The 26,068-nt window shown below is 42.9% G+C and overlaps 1 protein-coding gene across 3 annotated transcripts in view; it reads left to right on the top strand.

The window, feature by feature from the left end:
• LOC123842614 (acyl-coenzyme A synthetase ACSM2B, mitochondrial-like) overlaps positions 1-25,401 on the top strand; it is a 36,971-nt gene extending 11,570 nt beyond the window's left edge. For all 3 annotated transcript variants that reach the window (XM_064592711.1, XM_064592709.1, XM_064592710.1), the window contains 10 exons: positions 296-439; positions 6,619-6,775; positions 8,938-9,017; positions 9,224-9,347; positions 10,526-10,606; positions 19,177-19,278; positions 20,192-20,319; positions 20,441-20,540; positions 21,654-21,773; positions 24,768-25,401. In XM_064592711.1, coding sequence (XP_064448781.1) covers positions 296-439; positions 6,619-6,775; positions 8,938-9,017; positions 9,224-9,347; positions 10,526-10,606; positions 19,177-19,278; positions 20,192-20,319; positions 20,441-20,540; positions 21,654-21,773; positions 24,768-24,872 — 1,141 coding nt within the window. In that variant the 3' untranslated portion in view covers positions 24,873-25,401. The remainder of the gene's footprint in view (positions 1-295; positions 440-6,618; positions 6,776-8,937; positions 9,018-9,223; positions 9,348-10,525; positions 10,607-19,176; positions 19,279-20,191; positions 20,320-20,440; positions 20,541-21,653; positions 21,774-24,767) is intronic.
• The last annotated feature ends 667 nt before the right edge of the window (positions 25,402-26,068 follow it).

Here is a 26,068-nt window from a genome sequence, read left to right as displayed (position 1 = left end):
ATTTTCTCAGTAACTCTATGAGATGGATATTACTGATGACATTTCACAGATACAGAAAGTGAAACTCAAAGAAGTTAAATAAATAGTCTGAAGTCACATCAAGTGCCAAATCTGAGTGGGTTTTGAGCCCAGGTGTGACTGACTCAGAATCCCTTGATCTTAATCATTCATAAGCACCCCTTCTGAAGTGGGTTGGCTGACTTGCCAGCATGAGGGAAGATGGGAAAAGATGAGTCGCCGGGACATCTAGTGTCCCAGGGAGATCTGAGAATGTGACAGTCTGTGTCTTTGTCAGAGAAGCATCTACCACTCATTGCTGTGTAGAGACTGGAAGCCAAGAAGCAGCTGCCATCTACTTCACCAGTGGGACTAGTGGCCTTCCCAAAATGGCAGAACACTCCCACTCAAGCCTGGGCATCAAGGCCAAGATGGATGCTGGGTAAGAGAAACCCTTTCTCTCTACAGAAAACTACATGACCAGGGCTTGAGACTTTTCTGAGCTCAAGTCCAGTTCTCTTTGCATGGGCTACCATCTGCTGCTTCTGAGAAAGACAGTTGGGAAGCCAGGCAAGAGGGAGCATGGCTTAGCAAGCTGGGTATCGAGTGACCTTTGGTGGGACATTTTTGTTCCAGATAACTTGGGATCGCTAAACCTCTTCAGTACTTTGAGCTATGTGTCTAATAGGATTAGCACAAGGTCTATGTGCATTTCCCCTTCCAGTCCATATATGGACCACATCTTCTTTATCCATTCATCTGTTGAAGGGCATCTCGGCTCTTCCCACAGTTTGGCTATTGCAGACATTGCTGCTATGAACATTAGGGTGCATATGGCCCTTCTTTTCACTACATCTGTGTCTTTGGGGTAAATACCCAGGAGTGCAATTGCTGGGTCATAGGGTAGCTCTATTTTTAAATTTTTTAGGAATCTCCACACTGTTTTCCAAAGTGGCTGTACCAACTTGCATTCCCACCAACAGTGTAAGAGGGTTCCCCTTTCTCCACAACCTCTCCAACATTTGTTGTTTCTCTCCCTGCCCATTTTTGCCATTCTAACTGGTGTAAGGTGGTATCTCAATGTGGTTTTGATTTGAATTTCCCTGATGGCTAATGATGATGAACATTTTTTCCTGTGTCTGTTAGCCATTTGTATGTCTTCTTCAGAGAAGTGTCTGTTCATGGTCTTCTGCCCATTTTTTGACTTGATTATTTGTTTTTTGGGTGTTGAGTTTGAGAAGTTCTTTATAGATCTTGGATACCAGCCCTTTATCTGTACTGTCATTTGCAAATATCTTCTCCCATTCTGTGGGTTGCCTCTTTGTTTTGTTGACTGTTTCCTTTGCTGTGCAGAAGCTTTTTATCTTGATGAAGTCCCAAAAGTTCATTTTTGCTTATGTTTCACTAGTTTTTGGAGATGTATCTTGAAAGAAGTTGCTGTGGACGATGTCAAAGAGGTTACTGCCTATGTTCTCCTCTAGGATTTTGATGGATTCCTGTCTCACATTAAGGTCTCTCATCCATTTTGCATTTATCTTTGTGAATGGTGTTAGAGAATGGTTGAGTTTCATTCTTCTGCATGTGGCTGTCCAATTTTCCCAGCACCATTTATTGAAGAGACTGTCTTTTTTCCATTGCATGTTTTTTCCTGCTTTGTCGAAGATTATTTGACCATAGAGTTGAGGGTCCATATCTAGGCTCTCTATTCTCTTCCATTGGTCTATATGTTTGTTTTTGTGCCAGTACCATGCTGTCTTAGTGATCACTGCTTTGTAATATAGCTTGAAATCGGGCAACATGATGCCCCCAGCTTTGTTTTTCTTTTTCAACATTTCCTTGGTGATTCAGGGTCTTTTCTGATTCCATACAAATTTTAGGATTGTTTGTTCCAGCACTTTGAAAAATGTCATTGGAATTTTGATTGGGATGGCATTGAAGGTATAGATTGCTCTGGGTAGCATAGACATTTTAACAATGTTTGTTCTTCCGATCCATGAGCATGGAATATTTTTCCATCTTTTTGTGTCTTCTTCAATTTCTTTCATGAGTGTTCTGTAGTTCCTAGAGTATAGATCCTTTACCTCTTTGGTTACGTTTATTCCAAGGTATCTTATGGTTTTTGGTGCTATTGTAAAGGGAATCGTTTCTCTAATTTCTCTTTCTACAGTTGTGTTGTTTGTGTATAAGAAAGCAACTGATTTCTGTGCATTGATTTTGTATCCTGCCACATTACTGAATTGCTGGATGAGTTCTAGTAATTTGGGGGTGGAGTCTTTTGGATTTTCCACATAGGTTATCATGTCATCTTCAAAAAGAGAGAGTTTGACTTCTTCTTTGCCAATTTGAATACCTTTGATTTCGTTTTGTTGTCTGATTGCTGTTGTTAGGACTTCTAGTACTATGTTGAACAACAGTGGCGAGAGTGGGCATCCTTGTCGTGTTCCTGATCTTAAGGGAAAGGCTCTCAGCTTTTCCCCATTGAGAATGATACCCGCTGTGGGTATTTCATAGATGGATTTTATGAACTTGAGGAATGTTCCCTCTATCCCTATACTCTGAAGAGTTTTAATCAGGAAAGGATGTTGTATTTTGTCAAATGCTTTTTCTGCATCAATTGAGAGGACTATATGGTTCTTCTCTCTCCTCTTATTAATGTGTTCTGTCACACTGAATGATTTCCGAATGTTGAACCACCCTTGTATCCCAGGGGTAAATCCCACTTGGTCATGGTGGATGATCCTTTTAATGTATTGTTGGATCCTATTAGCTAGGATTTTGTTGAGGATTTTGGAATCCGTATTCATCAGGGATATGAGTCTGAAATTCTCCTTTTTGATGGGGTCTTTGCCTGGTTTGGGGATTAAGGTAATGCTGGCCTCATAGAATGAGTTTGGAAGTTTTCCTTCTGTTTCTATTTGTTGAAACAGCTTCAGTAGAATAGGTATTATTTCTTTTTTGAATGTTTGGTAGAATTCCCCAGGGAATCCATCGGGCCCTGGACTCTTGTTTTTTGGGAGGTTTTTGATCACTGCTTCAATCTTGTTACTGGTTATTGGCCTCTTCAGGTTGTCAATTTCTTCCTGTTTCAGTCTTGGCAGCTTATAGGTTTCCAGGAAGGCCTCCATTTCATCTAGGTTGCTCAGTTTATTGGCATATAGTTCTTGATAATAATTTCTAATAATTGTTTCTATTTCCTTGGTGTTAGTCATGATCTCTCCCCTTTCATTCATAATTTTATTAATTTGGGTCCTTTCTCTTTTCTTTTGGATAAGTCTGGCCAGTGGTTTATCGATCTTATTAATTTTTCAAAGAACCAGCTTCTAGTTTCGTTGATCTGCTCTACTGTGTTTCTGGTTTCTAATTCATTGATTTCTGCTCTAATTTTAATTATTTCTCTTCTAGCACGTGGCTTAGGTGTCGTTTGTTGCTTTTTCTCTAGTTCTTTAAGGTGTAGAGTTAGTTGGTAAATTCAGGATTTTTCTATTTTTTTGAGTGAGGCTTGGATAGGTATGAATTTCCCCCTTAGGACCACAGTATCCCATAGGTTTTGGATCAATGTGTTTTCGTTCTCCTTGATTTCCATGAATTGTTTAAGTTCTTCTTTGATTTCCTGGTTGACCCAAACATTCTTGAGCAGAGTGGTCTTTAACTTCCAAGTGTTTGAATTTCTTCCAAATTTTTTCTTGTGATTGAGTTCCAGTTTTAAAGCATTACCATCTGAGAATATGCAGGGAATAATCTCAGTCTTTTGATATCGGTTGAGACCTATTTGTGACCCAGTATGTGGTCTATTCTGGAGAAAGTTTATGTGTGCTCGAGAAGAATGAGTATTCTGTAGTTTTAGGGTGGAATGTTCTCTAAATATCTATGAGGTCCATCTTGTCCAAAATATCATTCAAAGCTCTTGTTTCCTTGTTGATTTTCTGCTTAGATGATCTGTCCCTTCCTGAGAGTGGAGTATTGAGGTCTCCTACAATTAATGTATTGTTATCAATATGACTCTTTATTTTGGTTAACAGTTGCTTATGTAGATGGCTGCTCCCATGTTGGGGGTATAGATATTTACAATTGTTAGATCTTCTTGTTGGATAGACCCTTTAAGAATGATATAGTGTCCTTCTGTGTCTCTAATTACAGACTTTAGTTTAAAATCTAATTTGTCTGATATAAGAACTCATACCCTAGCTTTCTTTTGAGGTCCGCTGGCATGGAAGGTGGATCTCCATCCCTTCACTTTCAGTCTGGATGTATCTTTAGGTTCAAAATGAGTCTCTTGTAGGCAGCATATGGATGGGTCCTGTCTTTTTATCCAATCTGCAACCCTGTGCCGTTTTATGGGAGCATTTAGGCCATTCATGTTGAGAGTGATTATTGAAAGATATGAATTAATTGTCATCATGTTGCCTGTGAAGACGTTGTTTTTATAGATTGACCCTGTAAATTTCTGTTGTATATGACTCTTGGGGTCTTTCTCCTTTTATAGAACGCCGCTTAATATTTCTTGCAGGACGGGCTTAGTGGTCACATATTCTTTCAGTTTCTGCCGGTCGCGGAAGCTCTGCATCTCTCCATCCATTCTAAATGACAGCCTTGCCAGATAAAGTATTCTTGGCTGCATGTTCTTCTCATTTAGTATGCTGAATATGTCTTGCCAGGCCTTTCTGGCTTGCCATGTCTCTGTGGATAGGTCTGACGTTATTCTGATATTTCTCCCTCTGTACATAAGGAATCTCTTCCCCCTAAGTGCCCTTAAGATGGTTTCCTTGGTTCTAAGATTTGCAAGTTTTACTATTATGTGCCAGGGTGTTGGCCTCTTTTCGTTGATCTTGGGATGGGTCCTCTCTGCCTCTAGGACACGAATATTTGTTTCATTCCCCAGATTAGGGAAGTTCTCAGCTACGATTTGGTCAAATACATCTTCTAGTCCTCTCTCTCTCTCCACTCCCTCCGGGATTCCAGTTATGCTGACATTGGAATGCTTCATGGTGTCACTTATTTCTCTGATTCTATTTTCATGGATTCTGAGTTGTTTTTCCCTGGCCTCCTCTTTTCCCTTTTTATCTATTATATTGTCTTCCAGATCGCTTATTCGTTCTTCTGCCTCACTTACCCTAGCTGTTCGATTATCTAGATTGGATTGGATCTCATTGATAGCATTTTTAAGTTCTGCCAATTCAGCTTTCATTTCTGTCCTTAGAGACTCTTTGTTGCCATTAATTGATTTCTCCATTCTAGCCATTGTCTTCACAATTGCTAGCCTGAATTCCATCTCCCACATCTTGGTTATATCTGCGTTCATTTGTAAATCTGCAGCATAAGTCATAATCTCTGAATCTTTTCTATTTTGGGGTTTCCTCCTCCTAGTCATTCTGTTGATGGGTGGTTGAGGGAATGTATAGAGTCCAAATTATTGACCAGAACCCAAGCAAGATGCACCTGTTTCTTGGGACCTTAGGGTTGCTGGCCTCTTGTTTTCCCAGCCTGTCTTCTGGGGGAGGGGCCTGCCGCGCTGTTACTCAGGCAACCCTGTTTGGGCGGAGTTGCCGTGACCCCTGTGGCGGGGGATGGGCTCAGCAGGAATCAGTTTTGGGGGCTTTTGTTCTCTGGCAGCTTTCCCTGGCGGCTTTCCGCGTCTCTTCCGCGAGTCAGAGCAGAAGAGACCATTTCCAACCCTCTGCCTCAGAGCAGAGAGACCGCATTCTGTTCTTCCGTGAGCTCTCCAGGCCACACTGTCTCCGTTTCTGTCCGTGCTGCTATAAACTGCAGCAGTCTGGGTTGTGCGCCCCTCCGCAGCGCCCCCAGTCCTGCCTTCAGGTTGGGGCACGTCTCTGCCCTTTGTGCTTCTAAAACCCCCAGCCGCTCCCAGTTCGCATGCGCGACCCCGCCACTCTGGGTTTCCGCCCCTGGGGGCTGCCCTAAAGTCCTTTCCCCCCCGCTACTGGTCTGCGAGTCTGTGCCCCATCCCCAGCGCATGAGGCTGTCGCTCACCGGCGGTGTAGAGTCCCCATGGACAGGCTCCCTCCCACTGCCTTTTATCCTCCGATATCTGATATCTGCCCGCAGAATCATGGCTCCCCGCTTCGTACCTCGAAACCAACTGCCTGCAATATTCTGTTTTTAGAGATCCAGATCTTCTTACATCTAAGGCCGATTTCATGGGCTCAGAATGGTCTGGTAGATATCCAGCTCAATTCCGGGGACCAGTTGAAATAGGGTCCCCTACTCCTCCGCCATCTTTTCTTCTCCGAGGTGTCGCAAGGCCACTTTTTAGAATATTCACTTAGATGTCTTTTGTTAGTAAACATTTTCTGGGTGGTTACCTCATGCCAAAAACTGTATTAAGTTCTGGGGATAAAATGAGAATGAGACCCAATTATCAGTTAGGTCATGTCAGCTGGGATTACAGCTTCTGAATACTCGCTCCTTCTTGAAATAGGACATGTGGCTAGAACAACTCTCCTTCCCTCCGCCTGCTTATACTTATGTATAAGTGCTACAAACACACACACACACACACACTTGCGCACACCCACCCCTACCCCCCCATACATACTCGTGCTCCGCCCACCCCATCATGCACTCATGTATTTGTATGTACATGTATTTCTTCTATATTCTCAGCATATGGACAGACCTGCAAGCCTCTGACATAATGTGGACCATATCAGACACAGCTTGGATACTGAACATCTTGACTTCATTTTTGGAACCTTGGACAGCAGGAGCATGCACATTTATCCATCTCTTGCCAAAGTTTGACCCAGTAGTCATTCTAAAGGTAAGACAGGATCCAGTTTGCACCAGAAGGTCAGAGGTAGCCCAAGGTTTGCACACTCCAGTTTATTTCAGTTTCTTTTCAATTCAGCAAATATTTACTAACTCTTGCCACATGGATGGACAGTATTCGGTAAGTAAGATGGAAATGGTCCCTGCCCTCCTTGAGCTCCTGGTCCAGGAAAGGAGAGAGACCCATATACAGATAAAAGGAATATATTTAGGAGGCAGTTATCATTGGCCATTCGTTCACTCAAAATATTTAATGGGCTCTTGCTTTGGTGTTGAGTATCAGACTTTTTCCTGTGGAACTTCATGGGACAGCCATTAAATAAAATGTACATGTTACATGACCCTGGAGGAACAAAGCAATGGAAATGGGTTTATTTTGCTTGAAAATGCACACCCTGTGTTGGATTCTACAACATAGATGGGGAGATGGGCCATTGATGTCCTGGGGCCTCCAGGTCTCTGAAGCAGTTGATGGCCCACTCAGACTTCTGTTTGGCTGGCACCAGAGACCCTGGGAGCAAACTGAGGCATGGTTGGCATACTTAAAGGTCAAAAGGTCAGGCATGGTCTGGATTCTCTCAAGAGATTCTCTTCAGATGGTTCCGTCATTCTCTGTTTTAAACAAATTTAAACAGAGTAAGTGCCTTCTTCTGAAAAGGATTTGAAGTGGCTTTTATTAAATGATACAAGTGGAAAACAGCAACATGAAAACAGATGTAAAATTGTAAAGCATTTTAGGAAAATATAGGGTGGAGATGTCAGTGGGTTGAGGGGGGTAGGATGAAGGGGATTAAGGAGAAGTATAGCAAATGAGTAGCCGATTGTTTGTTGGGCTTCCTGTAAAGCAAAGCAATAAGGGAAATGAGAAAATTTTCATCACTTATACCAGTTCATCATGAACACTCAGAGGAGGGACACCTGGGTGGCTCAGATGGTTAAGCATCTGCCTTCGGCTCAGGTCATGATCCCCAGGGTCCTGGGATAGAGTCCCGCATTGGGCTCCTTGCTCAGCGGGGAGCCTGCTTCTCCCTCTGCCCCTCCCCCTGCTTGTCCTCATGCTTGCGTGCTTTCTCTCTCTGACAAATAAATAAAATAGTTTTTTTTAAAAGGACACTTAGAGGAAATAATTGTGTGATGTGCTAATGTTAATGCTTTTTTTTCTAGACATTTTTGCCTGAATCACTCTTTGTAATAAATTATGCACAAAGCAAAACATGGGATGGAGGTGGTGTTGCATCACAGTTAAAAGTATGGGCCAGAAATGCTGATTCCACTCCCTGCTGGTTGTATGACCTTGGGCAAATTATTTAACCCTCTGACTCACAGTTTTCCCTTCTTAAAATGTGGGTGTTAATATATACTCCATGAGGTTATCGTGAGAATTCAATGAGATAGCACAGGGCTGACAAGTATTCAGTACTACCTATTTTTAATAACACTTTTACTGAATTGTTTATAGGCACTTCTGAGTTTTTTCTCTAAGATTTATTTATTTGAGAGAGAGAGAGCGTGCATGTGTGACCAGGGGGAAGGGCAAAGGGAGAGGGAGAGAGAGAATCCTCAAGCATACGCCCTGCTGAATATGGAACCCAATGAGGGGCTGGATCCAAGGACCCTGAGATCATGACCCGAGCCAAGACCAAGAGTCGGCTGCTTAACTGACTGAGCTACCCAGGTGCCCTGGTGCTTTTAACTTTTCAAAGCACTTTTATACCCGAATTATGTCCCAAAAATAGCTTCAGGAAAATAGGGCTGGAATTAATCTGTTAACAAAGCTAGTCCTGGAAGGTTAAGTGACTTAACCAAGACCATATGTCCAATTTGTAACACTGACTGAGCTCCTTCCCTTGGTGACTGGAGGTTTACATAATTCTAGAGGTGTGTTAGTGGGGGCGAGTCATTAAAGTGGCAGGAACAGTAAGCCAGGATTTGACAAAAATGTTCCAAATGAGTCCTGGACCCTTTCTCTGTAATTATAGGTGGTTATTTCTTTGTTATTTTTGGCTTGAGGATTTGGCCTGAAATAGACAGAATAAAGAAGGTAAGATTTAAATCCAGAGCCCAACTCCAGGGCCCATGCTTGCAACCACTGTGTATGCTGATAAGTTCAGCACCTAATCTGGTGGTTGGTGTCAGCCAGCTCTCTCCCTCTAGGTGCTGTCCAGCTATCCAATCAACAGCATGGTAGGAGCACCCATTGTTTACCGGATGTTGGTACAACAGGATCTTTCTAGGTGATGGGGCTTTGGGGGTTGGTTTGAGCCTCCGGGTTTATTGGTCCATCCTCCTGCCTCCACCACATACACATATGCTCGTCTCTCTGACCTGTTAAGCATGGGTTGCCCTCATCATTAAAGTACCTGGAATCCTCTTTAGGCCTGGACAGAGTTTTGTTCCAGGGAGGCTCAGGGGGAACATTTACCTCCTTTCTCTCCTTCAGTTACAAGTTCCCACATCTCCAGAACTGCTTCAGTGGAGGAGAGACCCTCCTTCCAGACACTTTGGAGAACTGGAGGGCCCAGACAGGACTGGACATCCGAGAGTGCTATGGCCAGACAGAAACGGTACCTGCTCCTACGGCAACCATGGGCTGGTGCACCCGGTGGGCTTCAAAAGGCTCTCTGATAATAAAAACATGAGCCACTACTTATTCATGCACTTATTCAATAAACATTTATTGAGCACCTGCTGTGGAATAGGTATTGACAATTGAACAGAAACGAAGTAGCCAGAGCTCCTCCTCTCCTGGACATTACGTTCTAGTGGTATTGGGGGGCTGAGATGTAAACTAATAGATACATGACATGGCAGACAGTGAGATGTTCTGTGGAGGAAAGTAAAGCAGGTGACATGAGGTGACGTGGGATGAGGGACTGGTATTTCCAAAATGGTTGTCAGGAAAGTCCTCTGTAATGGGGTAACATTTTAGCAGAGACCCAAATTCATCAAGCATGTCAGACTCTGTCCTAAGCTGCTCAGACTAAAGTGAGGAATGGGGAGAAGAACCCAGTAAGCCCCCCACCTTGCCTGCTGAGATGTCTTCTTGGAACTCTTGGGGCCCCCTCTTGGGGCCCCCCAAAATTTACTTTGTATTGCTCTAAACTCTGCTGCTTTATCAAAACAACCTGAGGAATAGTTTCCCCAGCAAATTTTCCCCAGCCACCTTGCCTCTTACCTGTGACACTCAGTACCTCTGGCCTCCTCTCCACTCTTTTATCCTACACCCCTTTACCGCTAATGGGTCCCCCTGGCAGGATTCCTGAGAGGGATTATGGATGAGAGCACTGTGATGGGGAAGAGCTTTGCAAATGTGGGTGAGGACAGTGGATGTGTGGCAAGGGCTTCTAGCCTTTCAGAAAAAGCCATGTTTAGGGAATGTTCCTTTAAACACCAGCATCTCTGTAGGATTCATTTTAGGATTCAAGCAGAGCTAGCTCTCTTATGGGAAGTAATTTAATCCCATACTGTTTTAAAGGACTTTTGTAGCCTATGGACCCTTATTAAAGTATAGCTCCCTCAAAATAGATTAAAATGTGGCTGTCAGTTCCTTTTCCCTGGGTAGGGGTCAGTTGGAATGCTTTCTAAACAATGTAGTGCAACCCCCAGGGTAGGGGTTCCAGTAAAGTGGAGGAAGCCAGGAACAGGACTATGTTAAGATCTGCTCTGCTCTGCTAAATCTTTTTTTTGTTTTTTTCTGTGACTCCTCCTGAGGTTTGCCAATCTGTCTACCAATCTTTTGCAGGGACTCACTTGCAGAGTTTCCAAGACCATGAAAATCAAACCTGGTTACCTGGGAACTGCTATTCCCCATTATGATGTGCAGGTTTGTTAGGGGCTCTAAGGAGGGAGGGAAAAATAGGGAATGCACTAATTTTTCAGGAATTTTTTTATTACCTTGTTCACTGAGGAAAAATCATGGAAATTAAAGATATTTAAATAATATTTAAAAAAGAAGGGTAATGATGAAAAGAAGGGAGGGAGGGAGGAAAGATGAAAGAAAATTAATCATATCCTTTTTTTTATTATGGTACATTAATCACAATACATCATTAGTTTTAGATGAAGTGTTCCATGATTCATTGTTTGTGCATAACACCCAGTGCTCCATGCAGAACGTGCCCTCTTTAATACCCATGACCAGGCTAACACATCCTCCCACCCCCCTCCCCTCTAGAACCCTCAGTTTGTTTTTCAGAGTCCATCGTCTCTCATGGTTCATCTCCCCCTCTGATTTTCCCCCCTTCATTCTTCCCCTCCTGCTATCTTCTTCTTCTTTTTTTTTTTTTTAACATTTAATGTATTATTTGTTTCCGAGGTATAGATCTGATTCAACAGTCTTGCACAATTCACAGCGCTCACCATAGCACATACCTTCCCCAATGTCTATCACCCAGCCGCCCCATCCCTCCCACCCCCCACCATCCAGCAAACGTCAGTTTCTTGAGATTAAGAATTCCTCATATCAGTGAGGTCATATGATACATGTCTTTCTCTGATTGACTTATTTCACTCAGCATAACACCCTCCAGTTCCATCCATGTCATTGCAAATGGCAAGATTTCATTCCTGTTGATGGCTGCATAATATTCCATTGTATATATATACCACATCTTCTTTTTTTTTTTTTTTTTTAAGATTTTATTTATTTATTTGAGAGAGAGAGAAACAGCATGAGAGGGGATAGGGTCAGAGGGAGAAGCAGGCTCCCCGCCGAGCCGGGAGCCCGATGTGGGACTTGATCCCAGGACTCCGGGATCATGACCTGAGCCGAAGGCAGTCGCTTAACCAACTGAGCCACCCAGGCACCCTACCACGTCTTCTTTATCCATTCATCTGTTGATGGACATCTTGGCTCTTTCCACAGTTTGGCTATTGTGGACATTGCTGCTATAAACATTGGGGTGCACGTACCCCTTCGGATCCCTACGTTTGTATCTTTGGGGTAAATACCCAGTAGTGCAATTGCTGGATCGTATGGTAGCTCTATTTCAAACTTTTTGAAGAACCTCCATACTGTTTTCCAGAGTGGCTGCACCAGCTTGCATTCCCACCAACAGTGTAGGAGGGTTCCCCTTTCCCCGCATCCCCGCCAACATCTGTCATTTCCTGACTTGTTAATTTTAGCCATTCTGACTGGTGTGAGGTGGTATCTCATTGAGGTTTTGATTTGGATTTCCCTGATGCCAAGCAATGTTAAGCACTATTCGTGTGTCTGTTGGCCATTTGGATGTCTTCTTTGGAAAAATGTCTGTTCATGTCTTCTGCCCATTTCTTGACTGGATTCTTTGTTCCTTGGGTGTTGAGTTTGATGAGTTCTTTATAGATTTTGGATACTAGCCCTTTATCTGATATGTCATTTGCAAATATCTTCTCCCATTTTGTTGGTTGTCTTTTGGTTTTGTTGACTGTTTCTTTTGCTGTGCAAAAGCTTTTTATCTTGATGAAGTCCCAATAGTTCATTTTTGCCCTTGCTTCCCTTACCTTTGGCGATGTTTCTAGGAAGAAGTTGCTGCGGCTGAGGTCGAAGAGGTTGCTGCCTGTGTTCTCCTTTAGGATTTTGATGGATTCCTGTCTCACATTGAGGTCTTTCAACCATTATGAGTCTATTTTTGTGTGTGGTGTAAAGAAATGGTCCAGTTTCAATCTTCTCCATGTGGCTGTCCAATTTTCCCAGCACCATTTGTTGAAGAGACTGTCTGTTCCATTGGACATTCTTTCCTGCTTTGTCAAAGATGAGTTGACCATAGAGATGAGGGTCCATTTCTGGGCTCTCTATTCTGTTCCATTGATCTATGTGTCTGTTTTTGTGCCACTACCATGCTGTCTTGATGATGACAGCTTTGTAATAGAGCTGGAAGTCCGGAATTGTGATGCCACCAGCTTTGCTTTTCTTTTTCAACATTCCTCTGGCTATTTGGGTTCTCTTCTGGTTCCATACAAATTTTAGGATAATTTGTTCCATTTCTTTGAAAAAAGTGGATGGTATTTTGATGGGGATTGCATTGAATGTGTAGATTGCTCTAGGTAGCATTGACATCTTCACAATATTTGTTCTTCCAATCCATGAGCATGGAACGTTTTTCCATTTCTTTGTGTCTTCCTCAATTTCTTTCATGAGTATTTTATAGTTTTCTGACTACAGATCCTTTGCCTCTTTGGTTAGATTTATTCCTAGGTATCCTATGGTTTTGGATGCAATTGTAAATGGGATCGACTCCTTAATTTCTCTTTCTTCTGTCTCGTTATTGGTGTATAGGAATGCCACTGATTTCTGTGCATTGATTTTATATCCTGCCACTTTACTGAATTCCTGTATGAGTTCTAGAAGTTTTGGGGTGAAGTCTTTTGGGTTTTCCACATAAAGTATCATATCATTTGCAAAGAGTGAGAGTTTGACTTCTTCTTTGCCAATTTGGATGCCTTTGATTTCTTTTTGTTGTCTGATTGCTGTGGCTAGGACTTCCAATACTATGTTGAATAGCAGTGGTGATAGTGGACATCCCTGCCGCGTTCCTGACCTTAGGGGGAAAGCTCTCAGTTTTTCCCCATTGAGAATGATATTCGCTGTAGGTTTTTCATAGATGGCTTTTTATGATATTGAGGTATGTACCCTCTATCCCTATATTCTGAAGAGTTTTGATCAAGAAAGGATGCTGTACTTTGTCAAATGCTTTTTCTGCATCTATTGAGAGGATCATATGATTCTTGTTCTTTCTTTTGTTAATGTATTGTATCCCATTGATTGATTTGCGGATGTTAAACCAACCTTGCAGCCTAGGGATAAATCCCACTTGGTCATGGTGAATAATCCATTTAATGCACTGTTAGATCCTATTGGGTAGTATTTTGGTGAGAATTTTTGCATCCATGTTCATCAAGGATATTGGTCTGTAATTCTCCTTTTGGATGGGGTCTTTGTCTGGTTTTGGGATCAAGGTAATGATGGCCTCATAAAACGAGTTTGGAAGTTTTCCTTCCATTTCTATTTTTTGGAACAGTTTCAGAAGAATAGGTATTAATTCTTCTTGAAATGTTTGGTAGAATTCCCCTGGGAAGCCATCTGGCCCTGGGCTTTTGTTTTTTGGGAGATTTTTGATGACTGCTTCAATTTCCTTAGTGGTTATAGGTCTGTTCAGGTTTTCTATTTCATCCTGGTTCAGTTTTGGTAGTTGATACATCTCTAGGAATGCATCCATTTCTTCCAGATTATCTAATTCGCTGGCATAGAGTTGCTCATAATATGTTCTTATAATTGTTGTATTTCTTTGGTGTTGGTTGTGATCTCTCCTCTTTCATTCATGATTTTGTTGATTTGGGTCATTTCTCTTTTGTTTTTGATAAGTCTGGCCAGGAGTTTATCAATCTTGTTAATTCTTTCAAAGAACCAGCTCCTAGTTTCATTGATCTGTTTTACTATTCTTTTGGTTTCTATTTCATTGATTTCTGCTCTGATCTCTATTATTTCTCTTCTCCTGTTGGGTTTAGTCTTTATTTGCTGTTCTTTCTCCAGCTCCTTTAGGTGTAGGGTTAGGTTGTGTATTTGAGACCTTTCTTGTTTCTTGAGAAAGGCTTGTATTGCTATATACTTTCCTCTTAGGACTGCCTTTGCTGTATCCCAAAGGTTTTGAACAGTTGTGTTTTCATTTCCATTGGTTTCCATGAATTTTTTTAATTCTTCTTTAATTTCCTTGTTGACCCATTCGTTCTATAGTAGGATGCTCTTTAGCTTGTATGTACTTGATTTCTTTCTGACTTTCCTCTTGTGACTGAGTTCTAGTTTCAAAGCATTGTGGTCTGAAAATAGGCAGGGAATGATCCCAATCTTTTGGTACCGGTTGAGACCTGATTTGTGACCTAGGATGTGATCTATTCTGGAGAATGTTCCATGGACACTAGAGAAAAATGTGTATTCTGTTGCTTTGAGATGGAATATTCTGAATATATCTGTGAAGTCCATTTGGTCCAGTGTGTCATTTAAAGTCTTTATTTCCTTGTTGATCTTTTGCTTAGATGATCTGTCTATTTCAGTGAGGGGGGTGTTAAAGTCCCTCACTATTTTTGTATTATTGTTGATGTGTTTCTGTGCTTTTGTTATTAAGTTCCTTATATAATTGGCTGCTCCCATGTTAGGGGCATAGATATTTAAATTGTTAGATCTTCTTGTTGGATAGACCCTGTAAGTAGGATATAGTGTCCTTCCTCATCTCTTATTACCATCTTTGGTTTAAAATCTAATTTGTCTGATATAAGGATTTCCACCCCAGCTTTTTTTTGGTGTCCATTAGCATGGTAAATGGTTTTCCACCCCCTCACTTTCAATCTGGGGGTGTCTTTGGGTCTAAAATGAGTCTCTTGCAGACAGCATATCGATGGGTCTTGTTTTTTTATCCAGTCTGATAGTCTGTGTCTTTTGATTGGGGCATTGAGCCCATTTACATTCAGGGTAACTATTTAAAGATAGGAATTTAGTGCCATTGTATTGCCTGTAAGGTGACCGTTACTGTATATTGTCTGTGTTCCTTTCTGGTCTATGTTGCTTTTAGGGTCTCTTTTTGCTTAGAGAACCCCTTTCAATATGTCTTGTAGGGCTGGTTTCGTGTTTGCAAATTCCTTTAGTATTTGTTTGTCCTGGAAGCTTTTTATCTCTCCTATTTTCAATGACAGCCTAGCTGGATATAGTATTCTTGGCTGCATATTTTTCACATTTAGTGCTTTGAATATATCATGCCAGTCCTTTCTGGCCTGCCAGGTCTCTGTGGATAGGTCTGTTGCCAATCTAATGTTTCTACCATTGTAGGTTACATATCTTTTCCCCCGAGTTGCTTTCAGGATTTTCTCTTTGTCTCTGAGACTCATAAGTTTTACTATTAGATGTCAGGGTGTTGACCTATTTTTATTGATTTTGAGAGGGGTTCTATGTGCCTCCTGGATTTTGATGCCTGTTTCCTTCCCCAAATTAGGGAAGTTCTTTGCTATAATTTGTTCCAATATACCTTCTGCTCCTCTCTCTCTTTCTTTTTCTTCTGAGATCCCAATTATTCTAATGTTGTTTCATCTTACGGTATCACTTATATCTAGAATTCTGCCCTCGTGATCCAGTAGTTGTTTATCTCTTTTTGTCACCTTCTTTATTTTCCATCATTTGGTCTTCTATATCACTAGTTCTCTCTTCTGCCTCATTTATCCTAGCAGTTAGAGCCTCAATTTTTTATTGCACCTCATTAATAGCCTTTTTGATTTCAACTTGGTTAGATATTAGTTCTTTTATTTCTTCAGAAAGGGTTTCTCTAATAACTTCCATGCTTTTTTCAAGCCCAGCTAGTATCTTTAAAATCATCATTCTGAACTCTAGTTCTGACATCGTACTAATGTCTATATTGATTAGGTCCCTGGCATTCAGTACTGCCTCTTGTTCTTTTTGTTGAGGTGATTTTTTCCATCTTGTCATTTTGTCCAGAGGAGAATAGATGAATGAGAGAATAAAATGCTAACAGGGTAACAAGGTCCCTAGAAAATATACTCTAAACAAATCAGAAAAGACCTGAAACCGGGGGAAAAGAAAGAAAAAAGAAAAAGATAAAAACAGTCTAAAACAAAACAAAACAAAACAGAATATGATCAAATATGATCAGGCTGGTACACAGATCAGTGCCACACACTAGATTTTGGGTATATTTTGGTCTGTTAGAAGAAAGTGCCTCCCAAAATTTTAAAGAAAGAAAAACTTACATATGTACAAAAATAAGGGTTAATATGATGAAGGGATGGAATATGACTATAAAGATGAAAATTATAAAAGATTTTATAAAAGGAATTGATAAGGGGGCGCCTGGGTGGCTCAGTTGGTTAAGCGACTGCCTTCGGCTCAGGTCATGATCCTGGAGTCCCGGTATTGAGTCCCGCATTGGGCTCCCTGCTCAGCAGGGAGCCTGCTTCTCCCTCTGACCCTTCCCCCTCTCATGTGCTCTCTGTCTCTCTCATTCTCTCTCTCTCAAATAAATAAATAAAATCTTTAAAAAAAAAAAAGGACTTGATAAGATAAGTTGGTTGAAAAAAGAAAGAAGAGGATTTAAAAAAAAAAAAAAGGAGGAGAGAATGTGATCAGGCAGGAGACTAGAACAAAGCCATACACTAGAGATTTAGGGTATATTTTGATGTGTTACAAGAAACTGTATCCCAAAATTTTAAAGAGAGAACAACTTATATATATATACCAAAAATAAGGGTAACTGCTATGAAGCGATAGAATATGACTCTAAAAATGAAAAATAAAAGATATTTTTTAAAAAAGAGGATTGATGTTGGTTGAAAAAGGGAAAAAGAAAAATTCAAAAAAAAAAAAAAGGCAGTTAAAAAAAATTAACTTTGAAAGACTAAAGAATCATGGTAAAAAAGCCATGATTTCTATGTGCAATATTCCCATAGCACTGGAGTTTGGCCATTCTCATTGATCGGTAAACTTGGTCTTGGCTGGCTGTTCTTGCTGATCTTCTGGGGGAGGGGCCTGTTGCCGTGGTTCCCAAATGTCTTTGCCAGAGGTGGAATTGCCCCGCCCTTGCTCGTCCAGGCTAATTAATCTGCTCGGATTTGCTCTCGGGAGCTTTTGTTCCCTGCAAGCTTTCCGTACAGCTTTGGAGGAGGAGAGTGAAAATGGCAGCCTCCCAAGCTCCACCCCGGAGGACACGAGAACTCGGGGCCCCACTCCTCAGTGCACCCCCAGAGAAAAGCAGTCAGTCACTCCTGTCTCCCTGGTCTCCAGCCGCCCTCCATGCTCACCCGGCCTGTGACCAAGTGTTTCTATCTCTGGCACACGACCCCATGTGGAGTCTCCAAACCCAGCAGATCCCTGCGGTGTGCTCCTGCGCCGCTCCTCCCGGGGGAGGAAGGGGAGTCTCCCCATATCTGCCGCTTGTTGGGTCCCTGCTGGAGGAGCAGGGGCCCGACTGTGCCATGGATCACGGTTTATGACAACCCCGAGCTAAGAGCCCGCGCCTCGGCTCTGTCTCTGCAGCCGGCTTATCTGCTCCGATACCTGGGAGCTCTGCCACACTCAGGCACCCCCGGTCTTTCTGTGACCCCAAGGGTCCTGAGACCACACTGTCCCAGCTAGGGTTCCACCCCCCGCTTAGCCACTGGAGCAATGTTCCTCAGTGGACCCGACTTCTAAAAGTTCTGATTTTGTGCTCTGCTGCTCTATCACTTGCCAGAAGCGGCTCACAGAGGCCTCTTCCCCCGCCATCTACCCTCCCAAATAGCGCCTCGGATTCACTTCTCCACACGTCCTACCTTCCAGAAAGTGATCACTTTTCTGTTCAGAGAGTTGTTGCTATTCTTTTCTTTGATCTCCTGTTGAGTTTGTAGGTGTTCAGAATGGTTTGATCCCTATCCAGCTGAATTCCTGGGACCAGACAAAATCCAGATCTCCTACACCTCCGCCATCTTGCTTCCAACCTAAATTACTCATATTCTTATCCAGAGAAAACCACTTTGAATAGTCAGCAAATTAAGTAGCTAGCCATTTCTATAAATATATGCATTTTTGAAAAATAAGGGTGAATCTTGACATATCATTTTGTAACTCTTTTATCTTGAACAATCTTGGATGACCATCTTTCCAGGTCAAATAATACCTACCTACAACATGAATTTTAATGACTATATAGTAGTAGATTGTATGGCTCCACTACTCTTTATGCCTTTTGTTGGTCATTGGATGATTTCCAAAAGTTTCACTAGTAAAAACTACAAGCAAGTTGTCTTAGCTAAAATTTTGCTCTTTTCCCTTATTATTTCACTGGGCTAAATTCCAAGAGATAGAATTTGTATCTATGGTTATGTGCATGGGTATATGTATCTGACGTATAACAACTTATACTCTATTCAGTGTTATTTCTAATTGCCTGCTTCTCCCTCCCCCTGACTACTAGAAATCCCTTTTAAAAAATATCTTCCTTCATTCTCATACAGTTCTGTGACATAAGCTGTTATCATCCCTGTTAAGACAAATGAAGGCACTGAAACAGAGCTCAGGCAGCTCAAAGTCAACTGGTAGGGTAGTAGGGCATACTTTGAGTTTTGATCTGTCTGATGTTCAAGTTCATGGCCCTCAAAGATAATGAGGCTATTATAGGAGGCTATTACATTTACTGAGCTCCTGCAGACAGAAGATTCTTCCCAAGCTCATCTGGTCCAGTCTCCATAGGGAGCTTTACCTCATCCATCCCAGGCAGATGGATTAGAAGTTGAGGTGTAAAATTCTTTGCTCCCTTGGTTTCGGGTTCTTGTTTTCAGTCACCACTGGAGCAAGAGGGTGTTCCGTCAGACCAGCTCAGCTCTTCACTCCAGCCACCTCCTGTTATGCAGAATCTTCTTCCTATCTGCTTCCTCCTTCAGGTCTTAGACGACAAGGGCAAGGTCTTGCCCCCTGGCATGGAGGGAGACTTGGGCATCCGCGTAAAGCCCATCAGGCCTATAGGCATCTTCTCTGGCTATGTGGTGAGGAACCCACTCCTTCCCTCTGTTCCCTGTGGGGATAGTGGACTCTGAGAGGGATGGTGGGGGGCAAAGTTATGTACCTCCCAAGAGGTAAACCATGACAGGACATGGGACAAGGGGTGTTCCAAGAATGGGCACTTTGCAGAGAGAAAAAACTGGGTATTCATCCCTGCCATCCTTAACCTACCCCTAAGATTCCTTTTGAAGAATTAATCTTTCTCCCATTACCCTTTTCCACCCCCCCAAAAACTGTTTCATGCCAAAAAAATTTATTGCCCCCATACTACATACAGCAATACTCTCCCAAGGGCAGCTCTGCCCCTCTCCAAGTATCTCTCCCCTGCTCTATGTCATCAATTTCCTTTAGAGCCATGTTAGACATGACATTGAGACTTACCATATAGTTGAAAGCATCCCTATCTTCAGACCTTGGAATGTTAGAAATAGATGATCCTTACTTCCAGCCACCTTGCTGTACAGGTGAGGATGGATGGTGAAGTCAGATTATAAGAGTCAGCCAAGACCGCTACTATTGAAAAAATGGACAGGGAAGACCTCAAACACACAACTTCTGATACCAAGATGATGAAATAATCACTTAAATAATAAATGCAGTGCTAATAGTCGCTGCCATTTACTTTGTGCTTACTACAAGGTAATGCCCTAGAGCATAGGTGAATAAATGCATCAGTATTATCCATCAGACTGGACCCTGGGGAGTAGGTGAGAGACACTGGGTAAAATAATTGAAATAAAGGAGAAAGTTCCAGGTCCATCTGAGGGCTGAGTTTGGCAGGTCCAGGGCAATATCATCATGTGAAGTTGTTCAATCTACACATCTGTTCCTGCCAGCCCTGGGGCAGAGGAGTTCAGCTTTTCAGTTACAGTGACTATGACTTGCTATGGTCACTAGGACAATCTTGAGAAGACAGCAGCCAACATTCGAGGAGATTTTTGGATCCTTGGAGATCGGGCAATCAAGGATCAAGATGGCTATTTCCAGTACCTAGGGCGGGCAGATGACATCATTAACTCCAGCGGGTGAGCTTCGTTTCTGGGCTGGGAAGGCTAACCCGGATCTTTATTCTGGCTGGCTCTGAACTTTTAGGCTGGCCTAGAGGTTGCGTGTCCAGTGTTCTCTGAAAGACAGGCTCTTCTGCAGGTACCGGATTGGGCCTTCAGAGGTGGAGAATGCCCTGATGGAGCATCCTGCTGTGGTTGAGACAGCTGTAATCAGCAGCCCGGACCCTGTCCGAGGAGAGGTGACATGGGAGCAGTAGCCTGGAGGTGCAAGGGTGGGAGGTGGGGTGTGCAGATTTTGGAGACAAGGGCACACTGCATGGTGGTTAAGATCATGGAATCTGGGGGCTGGAAAGCCCTGCTACTTACCAGCAGTGTGACCTTGGGCAAGTTACTCAGCCTCTTTGAGCCTCAGTTTCCCATCTGTAAGATGAGGTGTTATTGTGAGAAATGAATGTGTTAATATTCATAACGTGCTTGCAACAAGGCCTGGTACATAGCAAGGACCATATGTGGTCTATTATTATGAGGCCACAGGGATTCCTTCCATTCTGCTGGTTGGCATTTGAATCAGAATTTGATTCCTGACCAGAACAGAGGAGGGATTTGAGGCAAGAGATAGAGCCCCAGAGCCATGGGCTTTACAATGAGAATATAAGGAAGAAGAAAGACCCCTTTAATGCTAGGGTTATAGAAACAGGCCCAGATGGAGTCCAACAGAACTTGGTATATGTGTAGAGAAAGGTAAGGTACAGAGGTGCGAGTTAATGTCCAAGTACATTTCGACAGGGTACAAGTTGAATAACATCCTGTCTCTGGCAGGTATGGGCCATATCAGCATGGAAATCACAGGAGCCACTAGGCAAGGGAGGCCCAAAGGGATCCCCTATTGAAAATCCCTCTGTGCCAAGCATTGAGCTAAGGCTTGCTATATATGATTTCATTTTATTTCCCATGAATTAAGTATGACAATTGGATCACCCTTTTATAGATGTACAAACTGTAGTTTGGATTGGTTAAACAAATCATTTAGATTTATGATCCCAGTCTTTATTTTTTGCTCTTCTCTTATAAGGAGTTTCTCCCTATCACTGTCTATTATCCCTGGATATGAGGTGGGAGTGGTTTCAATTTACAGTCCTACCTGCCCATCCAATAAGCCACTTGAGAGAGAGCTGGGACCTTAGCCATTGTTATCACTACCGTCTCCCTTTCTCTCACCTACGTATCTGGAGGCACAGTTGAGGAGATATAAAGGGGGTAGCTGTGTTGGAAGCCTTAACCCTGCTTCTGCATTATTCTAGGAGATAACAACACACAGATCCCTTCTCTCTTGGCCCTCATCTTTGCTGCAGGTGGTGAAGGCATTTGTGGTCCTGGCCCCTCAGTTTCTGTCCAATGACCCAGACCAGCTCACCAAGGAGCTGCAGGAGCATGTGAAGTCAGTAACAGCCCCATACAAGTATCCAAGGAAGGTGAGACCTCTGAGCTCCCTTGTTCCCCCAACTTGAGGAAGCAGAGCTATTTCTTTTCTTGTATTTCTCTTCTTCAGTCTCTGGATGAGGCCTATAATTCCAAAGTTCTGCCTGATTATGACCATCCAGGAGCTATCTGGAGGCTTGAAATTTTGCCTCAGCCTTTAGCTTGCTTTGAATTGAAAGATGGGTGCTCCCATGGGAATAAGTTCTAGTCAATACCTCACCAAATTCCTACTCTCTGCATTGGGGTCTCACTATTTTTATTCAGGATTCATTTGGTTGTCAGCAACAGAAATCCAACACGAACTTTATTGCTTGCACAGTTGTCCAGGGGTGGGGGCAGCTTTAGTTGTGGCTGGTACCAGGCATTCAAATGATGTAGTCAGGGATGCTTCTTTCACCCCTTGACCTTCTTTCTGTATTGTCTTCATTTCTTAAAATGCTCCCCCTTTGTAATGGCCACCAGCAGCTCCAAAAACAGGTTTTTAGCAATTTAGTAAATCGCAGTAATAAAAGAGCATCTTTCCCCCCAAAGGCACCAGCAAAAGTGTTCAGATTGATTCTCATGGGACCAATTTAGGTCATGGGCCCATCATTAAATAATCCCTAGAACCAGGGTGATGGAACATTCTGATTGGCCAGTTCTGGGTCATGTGCTGGAAAGACGGAGAGAAGACTGCTCTATACCTATGATATGGACTAAAGGGGAGGAGGGTGGCTTCCCACAGGAAAATGGAAGTGCTCTTACCAGAAAAGGCAAAAAGCATAGAATCTGCTCTACCTGTTTTCACTCTGGGGCAGGGAACTAAGGCATGGAAGTTGACACTGAAGGGGGACCCAGTTTTTGGAAGTGGGTACAAGATAGGAGTTTGCCCCAGGGGAAAGGAAAAAAATCTATATTTCTGAGTCTCGGGTAGAGATGAGAGCAACTATGTTAAGCCTAAAGCTACTGAGATGTGTACAGAACCCAGAAGTTCACTGATGCTTTGTTAGCACAGGCTAATTGTCATAGACGGATTTTCTGAGAAAAAGACTCTGGGAAGGAGATTAACATACAAGAGGTTTATTAGGGAGTGCTTTGGGATCAACAACTGGGGAAAGAAAGAGAAGGGAAAGGAAGAGAAGGGGGCAGGATTGGGCAGAAGGTGAAGGTGCACTGTGATGTAGTCTCTCTCACCACGGGGCTTCAGCCAACCCCATGGGGAGTTCTGCAACTAGGACAACCTTTCAGAATTTCCTGAGCTCAGGCAAGGTTGGGAGGGTGCTTTATAGCCCCATATCGATCAGGCTTGGATGCAGGCTGTGCTGGGATGGGAATGTGGCCCTGGGAAGGGCAGCTCTCCTTGGCTGCAGCAGTCTGGCAGTGGGGGGTGGGGGGTGGGAGGGTTAAATCATTCTTGTAGGGGGCTCTGAGCAGCACATCAGAGAGTCCACCACACAGACTTTCAGCCTCAAACTCACAGTGAGGCAGTCAATATAGCACAGTCTCTGGAATTAGACAGTTGCATTCCAAATTCATCCTCATCACTTACTTAACAATCTCTCTGTGCCTCAGTTTCCTTATCTGTGAAATAGGGAAAATGGTGTTACCCCTTTCCAGGTTGTTACTAAGAAGAGTTGTTAATATTTGTAAGACATAAGGCACTCAGAAGACTAGCATATAATAAGCATTTAATAAGTACTTAAAAGGAAACTAGAACTCTAATCACCCAAAATATTACGAATTTCGAGTTGTAACTGAATATTTTGGAGGACCCAGGGGATCTACAATATAACATTATATTACTCAATAGATGTGTCTCTTTTTAAAAGTCTCTCCCCTAGAATGCTTTCGGCAGCATTCTTTCTATCTCTTCCCTCCTTCCTGAGACCAAACACTTCCTAGATCTCCCCTATGGCTTCTCTTTACCCTCTATCTACACCCTTTACCCTCCATCTACTCAGTTTGGCCTTGTAGTGCTGAAGCATCCAGAGACCATTGGGAATGAATGAGTGTAGCTGTGTTGAAATAAAACTTCCTTTACAAACATAGGAGGAGGGCTGGATTTTGCCAATCCCTGCTTCATTCCACTGTGATTTTTAACAAACCTGTTCCTCGACAAAGTCCAGTCTTGCCTGTGGAAGACCCCCACATCAGCTTTTAAGAAGATAACTTTTTCTATATTGGTATCCCTATTATTATTATTTTTATCAAACCCATGACCATCTGAGTCCTAGACCAATGCCCTGGCAAGCCGAGCCTTGTAACTAACAGGCAGTCTCAGTGAACTGTCTTCATCGTCCATATCTTAGGATTCAGGAATATTAGAGATGGAGGGGTCCTCGACATCAAACATTTTTTCCCCACAGATATGAAAGATGAAATTGGAGAGATTTTACAGTTCTGCCAACAGGAAATGACTGAGCTGGAATTCAAAGTCAGGTTTCCTAACTCTTAAATATTTACTGTCTGTAGTCCAAGTTAATAACCACAGCTAATATTTCTGAGTGTTTACCTTTCTAGTGTTTACCCATCAAGAATTTAGCCTGCATAATTTCATTTTATCCTCAAATAACCCAACAAAGTTGTTGCTGCCCTCCAGTTAACTCAGTGGGGAAACTGTCTCAGAAAAGCCAAGTGACCTGTCCAAAGCCAGGCAGGTGGTAGAGGAGAGACTGCAGCCCAGGGAGTCTGATGTCAAAGCTCAGCTGTCTGAGGACTGCGTCATGTCGTGTTTACTGTGCTGCTTCTCCCCTGTCCTAGGGTATGTCAAACACCATTGATTAGACCTTTATGTCCCATTCCAGCCATTCTCTTCTTACCTTGGTCCCAGAGCACTTTCCAAAGCTTCTTACTGCCTAGGGGCTGCCCTGGGAGTGTTCCAGGCTCAGTCCTCACTCACCTGGAGCCTCTGCCTCAAGAGCTTTTTCTCACCCTATAGCAGTTCTTCTGAAAAATCCAACCCCACTGAGGTTAGAGATGGCCCACCCTGGACTAACTTTTCCCAACAGGTGGAGTTTGTCTCAGAACTGCCCAAGACTGTCACAGGGAAAATCCAGCGGAAGAAGCTTCGAGACAAGGAGTGGAAGACATCTAGGCAAGCTGTGGCCCAGTGACACGTGCACGGGCATCCCTTTGGGCAGTACTTCTACATACTTCCATTTCCCTTTGGGCCTTTTGCCTTCCCCTGGGGATATGAGGTTCCTTATGACAAGACAACTGATTTCTGTCTTTCCCTGGTTATTAGCACAAAATCTTGCCATATTAGATGTTGAAAGAAGAAAGGGAGGGAATGAGAGAGAGGAAAGAAGAGGGGAAGAGAGAAAAAAAGAAAGAAAAATTAGAGAAAGAATGAAACAGCAAAAGAAAGCCATTAGGAACGAAAAGGAGGGAGGGCAGGAAGGTGGGATGGAGGGATGGAGGAAAGAAAATTGGAGGAAGGGAGAGAAAGAAGGAAGTGAGGGATGGAGGAAATAAAAAAGCTCAATAAATCATCAAAAGGAATGAGATCTTGCCATTTGCAACGACGTGGATGGAACTGGAGGGTATTATGTTGAGTGAAACAAGTCAAACAGGGAAAGACATGTATCATATGAGCTCACTGATATGAGGAATTCTTAATTGCAGGAAACAAACTGAGGGTTGCTGGAGTGGGGGGTGGGGTGGGAGGGATGGCGTGGCTGGGTGATAGACACTGGGAAGGGTATGTGCTCTGGTAAGCACTGTGAATTGTGTAAGACTGTTGAATCACAGACCTGTACCTCTGAAACAAATAATGCAATATATGTTAAGAAAAAAAAAAAGAAGAAGATAGCAGGAGGGGAAGAATGAAGGGAGGGAGATCGGAGGGGGAGATGAACCATGAGGGACGATGGACTCTGAAAAACAAACTGAGGGTTCTAGAGGGGAGGGGCATGGGAGGATGGGTTAGCCTGGTGATGGGTATTAAAGAGGGCACGTTCTGCATGGAGCACTGGGTGTTATGCACAAACGATGAATCATGGAACACTACATCAAAAACTAATGATGTAATGTATGGTGATTAACATAACAATAAAAAATATTATAAAAAGCTCAATAAAAATAGTAAGAGAGACGGAAAAAGAAAAATGGTGGAAAACAGGAGAAGGGGGAGCAACTAATTATTACTTCTACAGATAGATAAACAGACAGTGGCAGAGTCCAGCAGAATCCTGGATCTTAGGAAGGAAATGAAAGGTCAAGACACTCCATCTCACCCCTGGACAGGCCTCCATACAGACAGGCTTGCACACGTGGTTAGGACATTGGAGGCCTCCCCAAGTCACCCCAA

The sequence above is a fragment of the Mirounga angustirostris genome, unplaced genomic scaffold (assembly GCF_029215605.1).
Source record: "Mirounga angustirostris isolate CCGP_5_RB_7025 unplaced genomic scaffold, mMirAng1.0.hap1 SCAF_5, whole genome shotgun sequence".
In the NCBI taxonomy this organism is placed as follows: domain Eukaryota; kingdom Metazoa; phylum Chordata; class Mammalia; order Carnivora; family Phocidae; genus Mirounga; species Mirounga angustirostris.
Note: the sequence above shows the minus strand (reverse complement) of the source record. Positions and strands in the feature narration are given on the sequence as shown.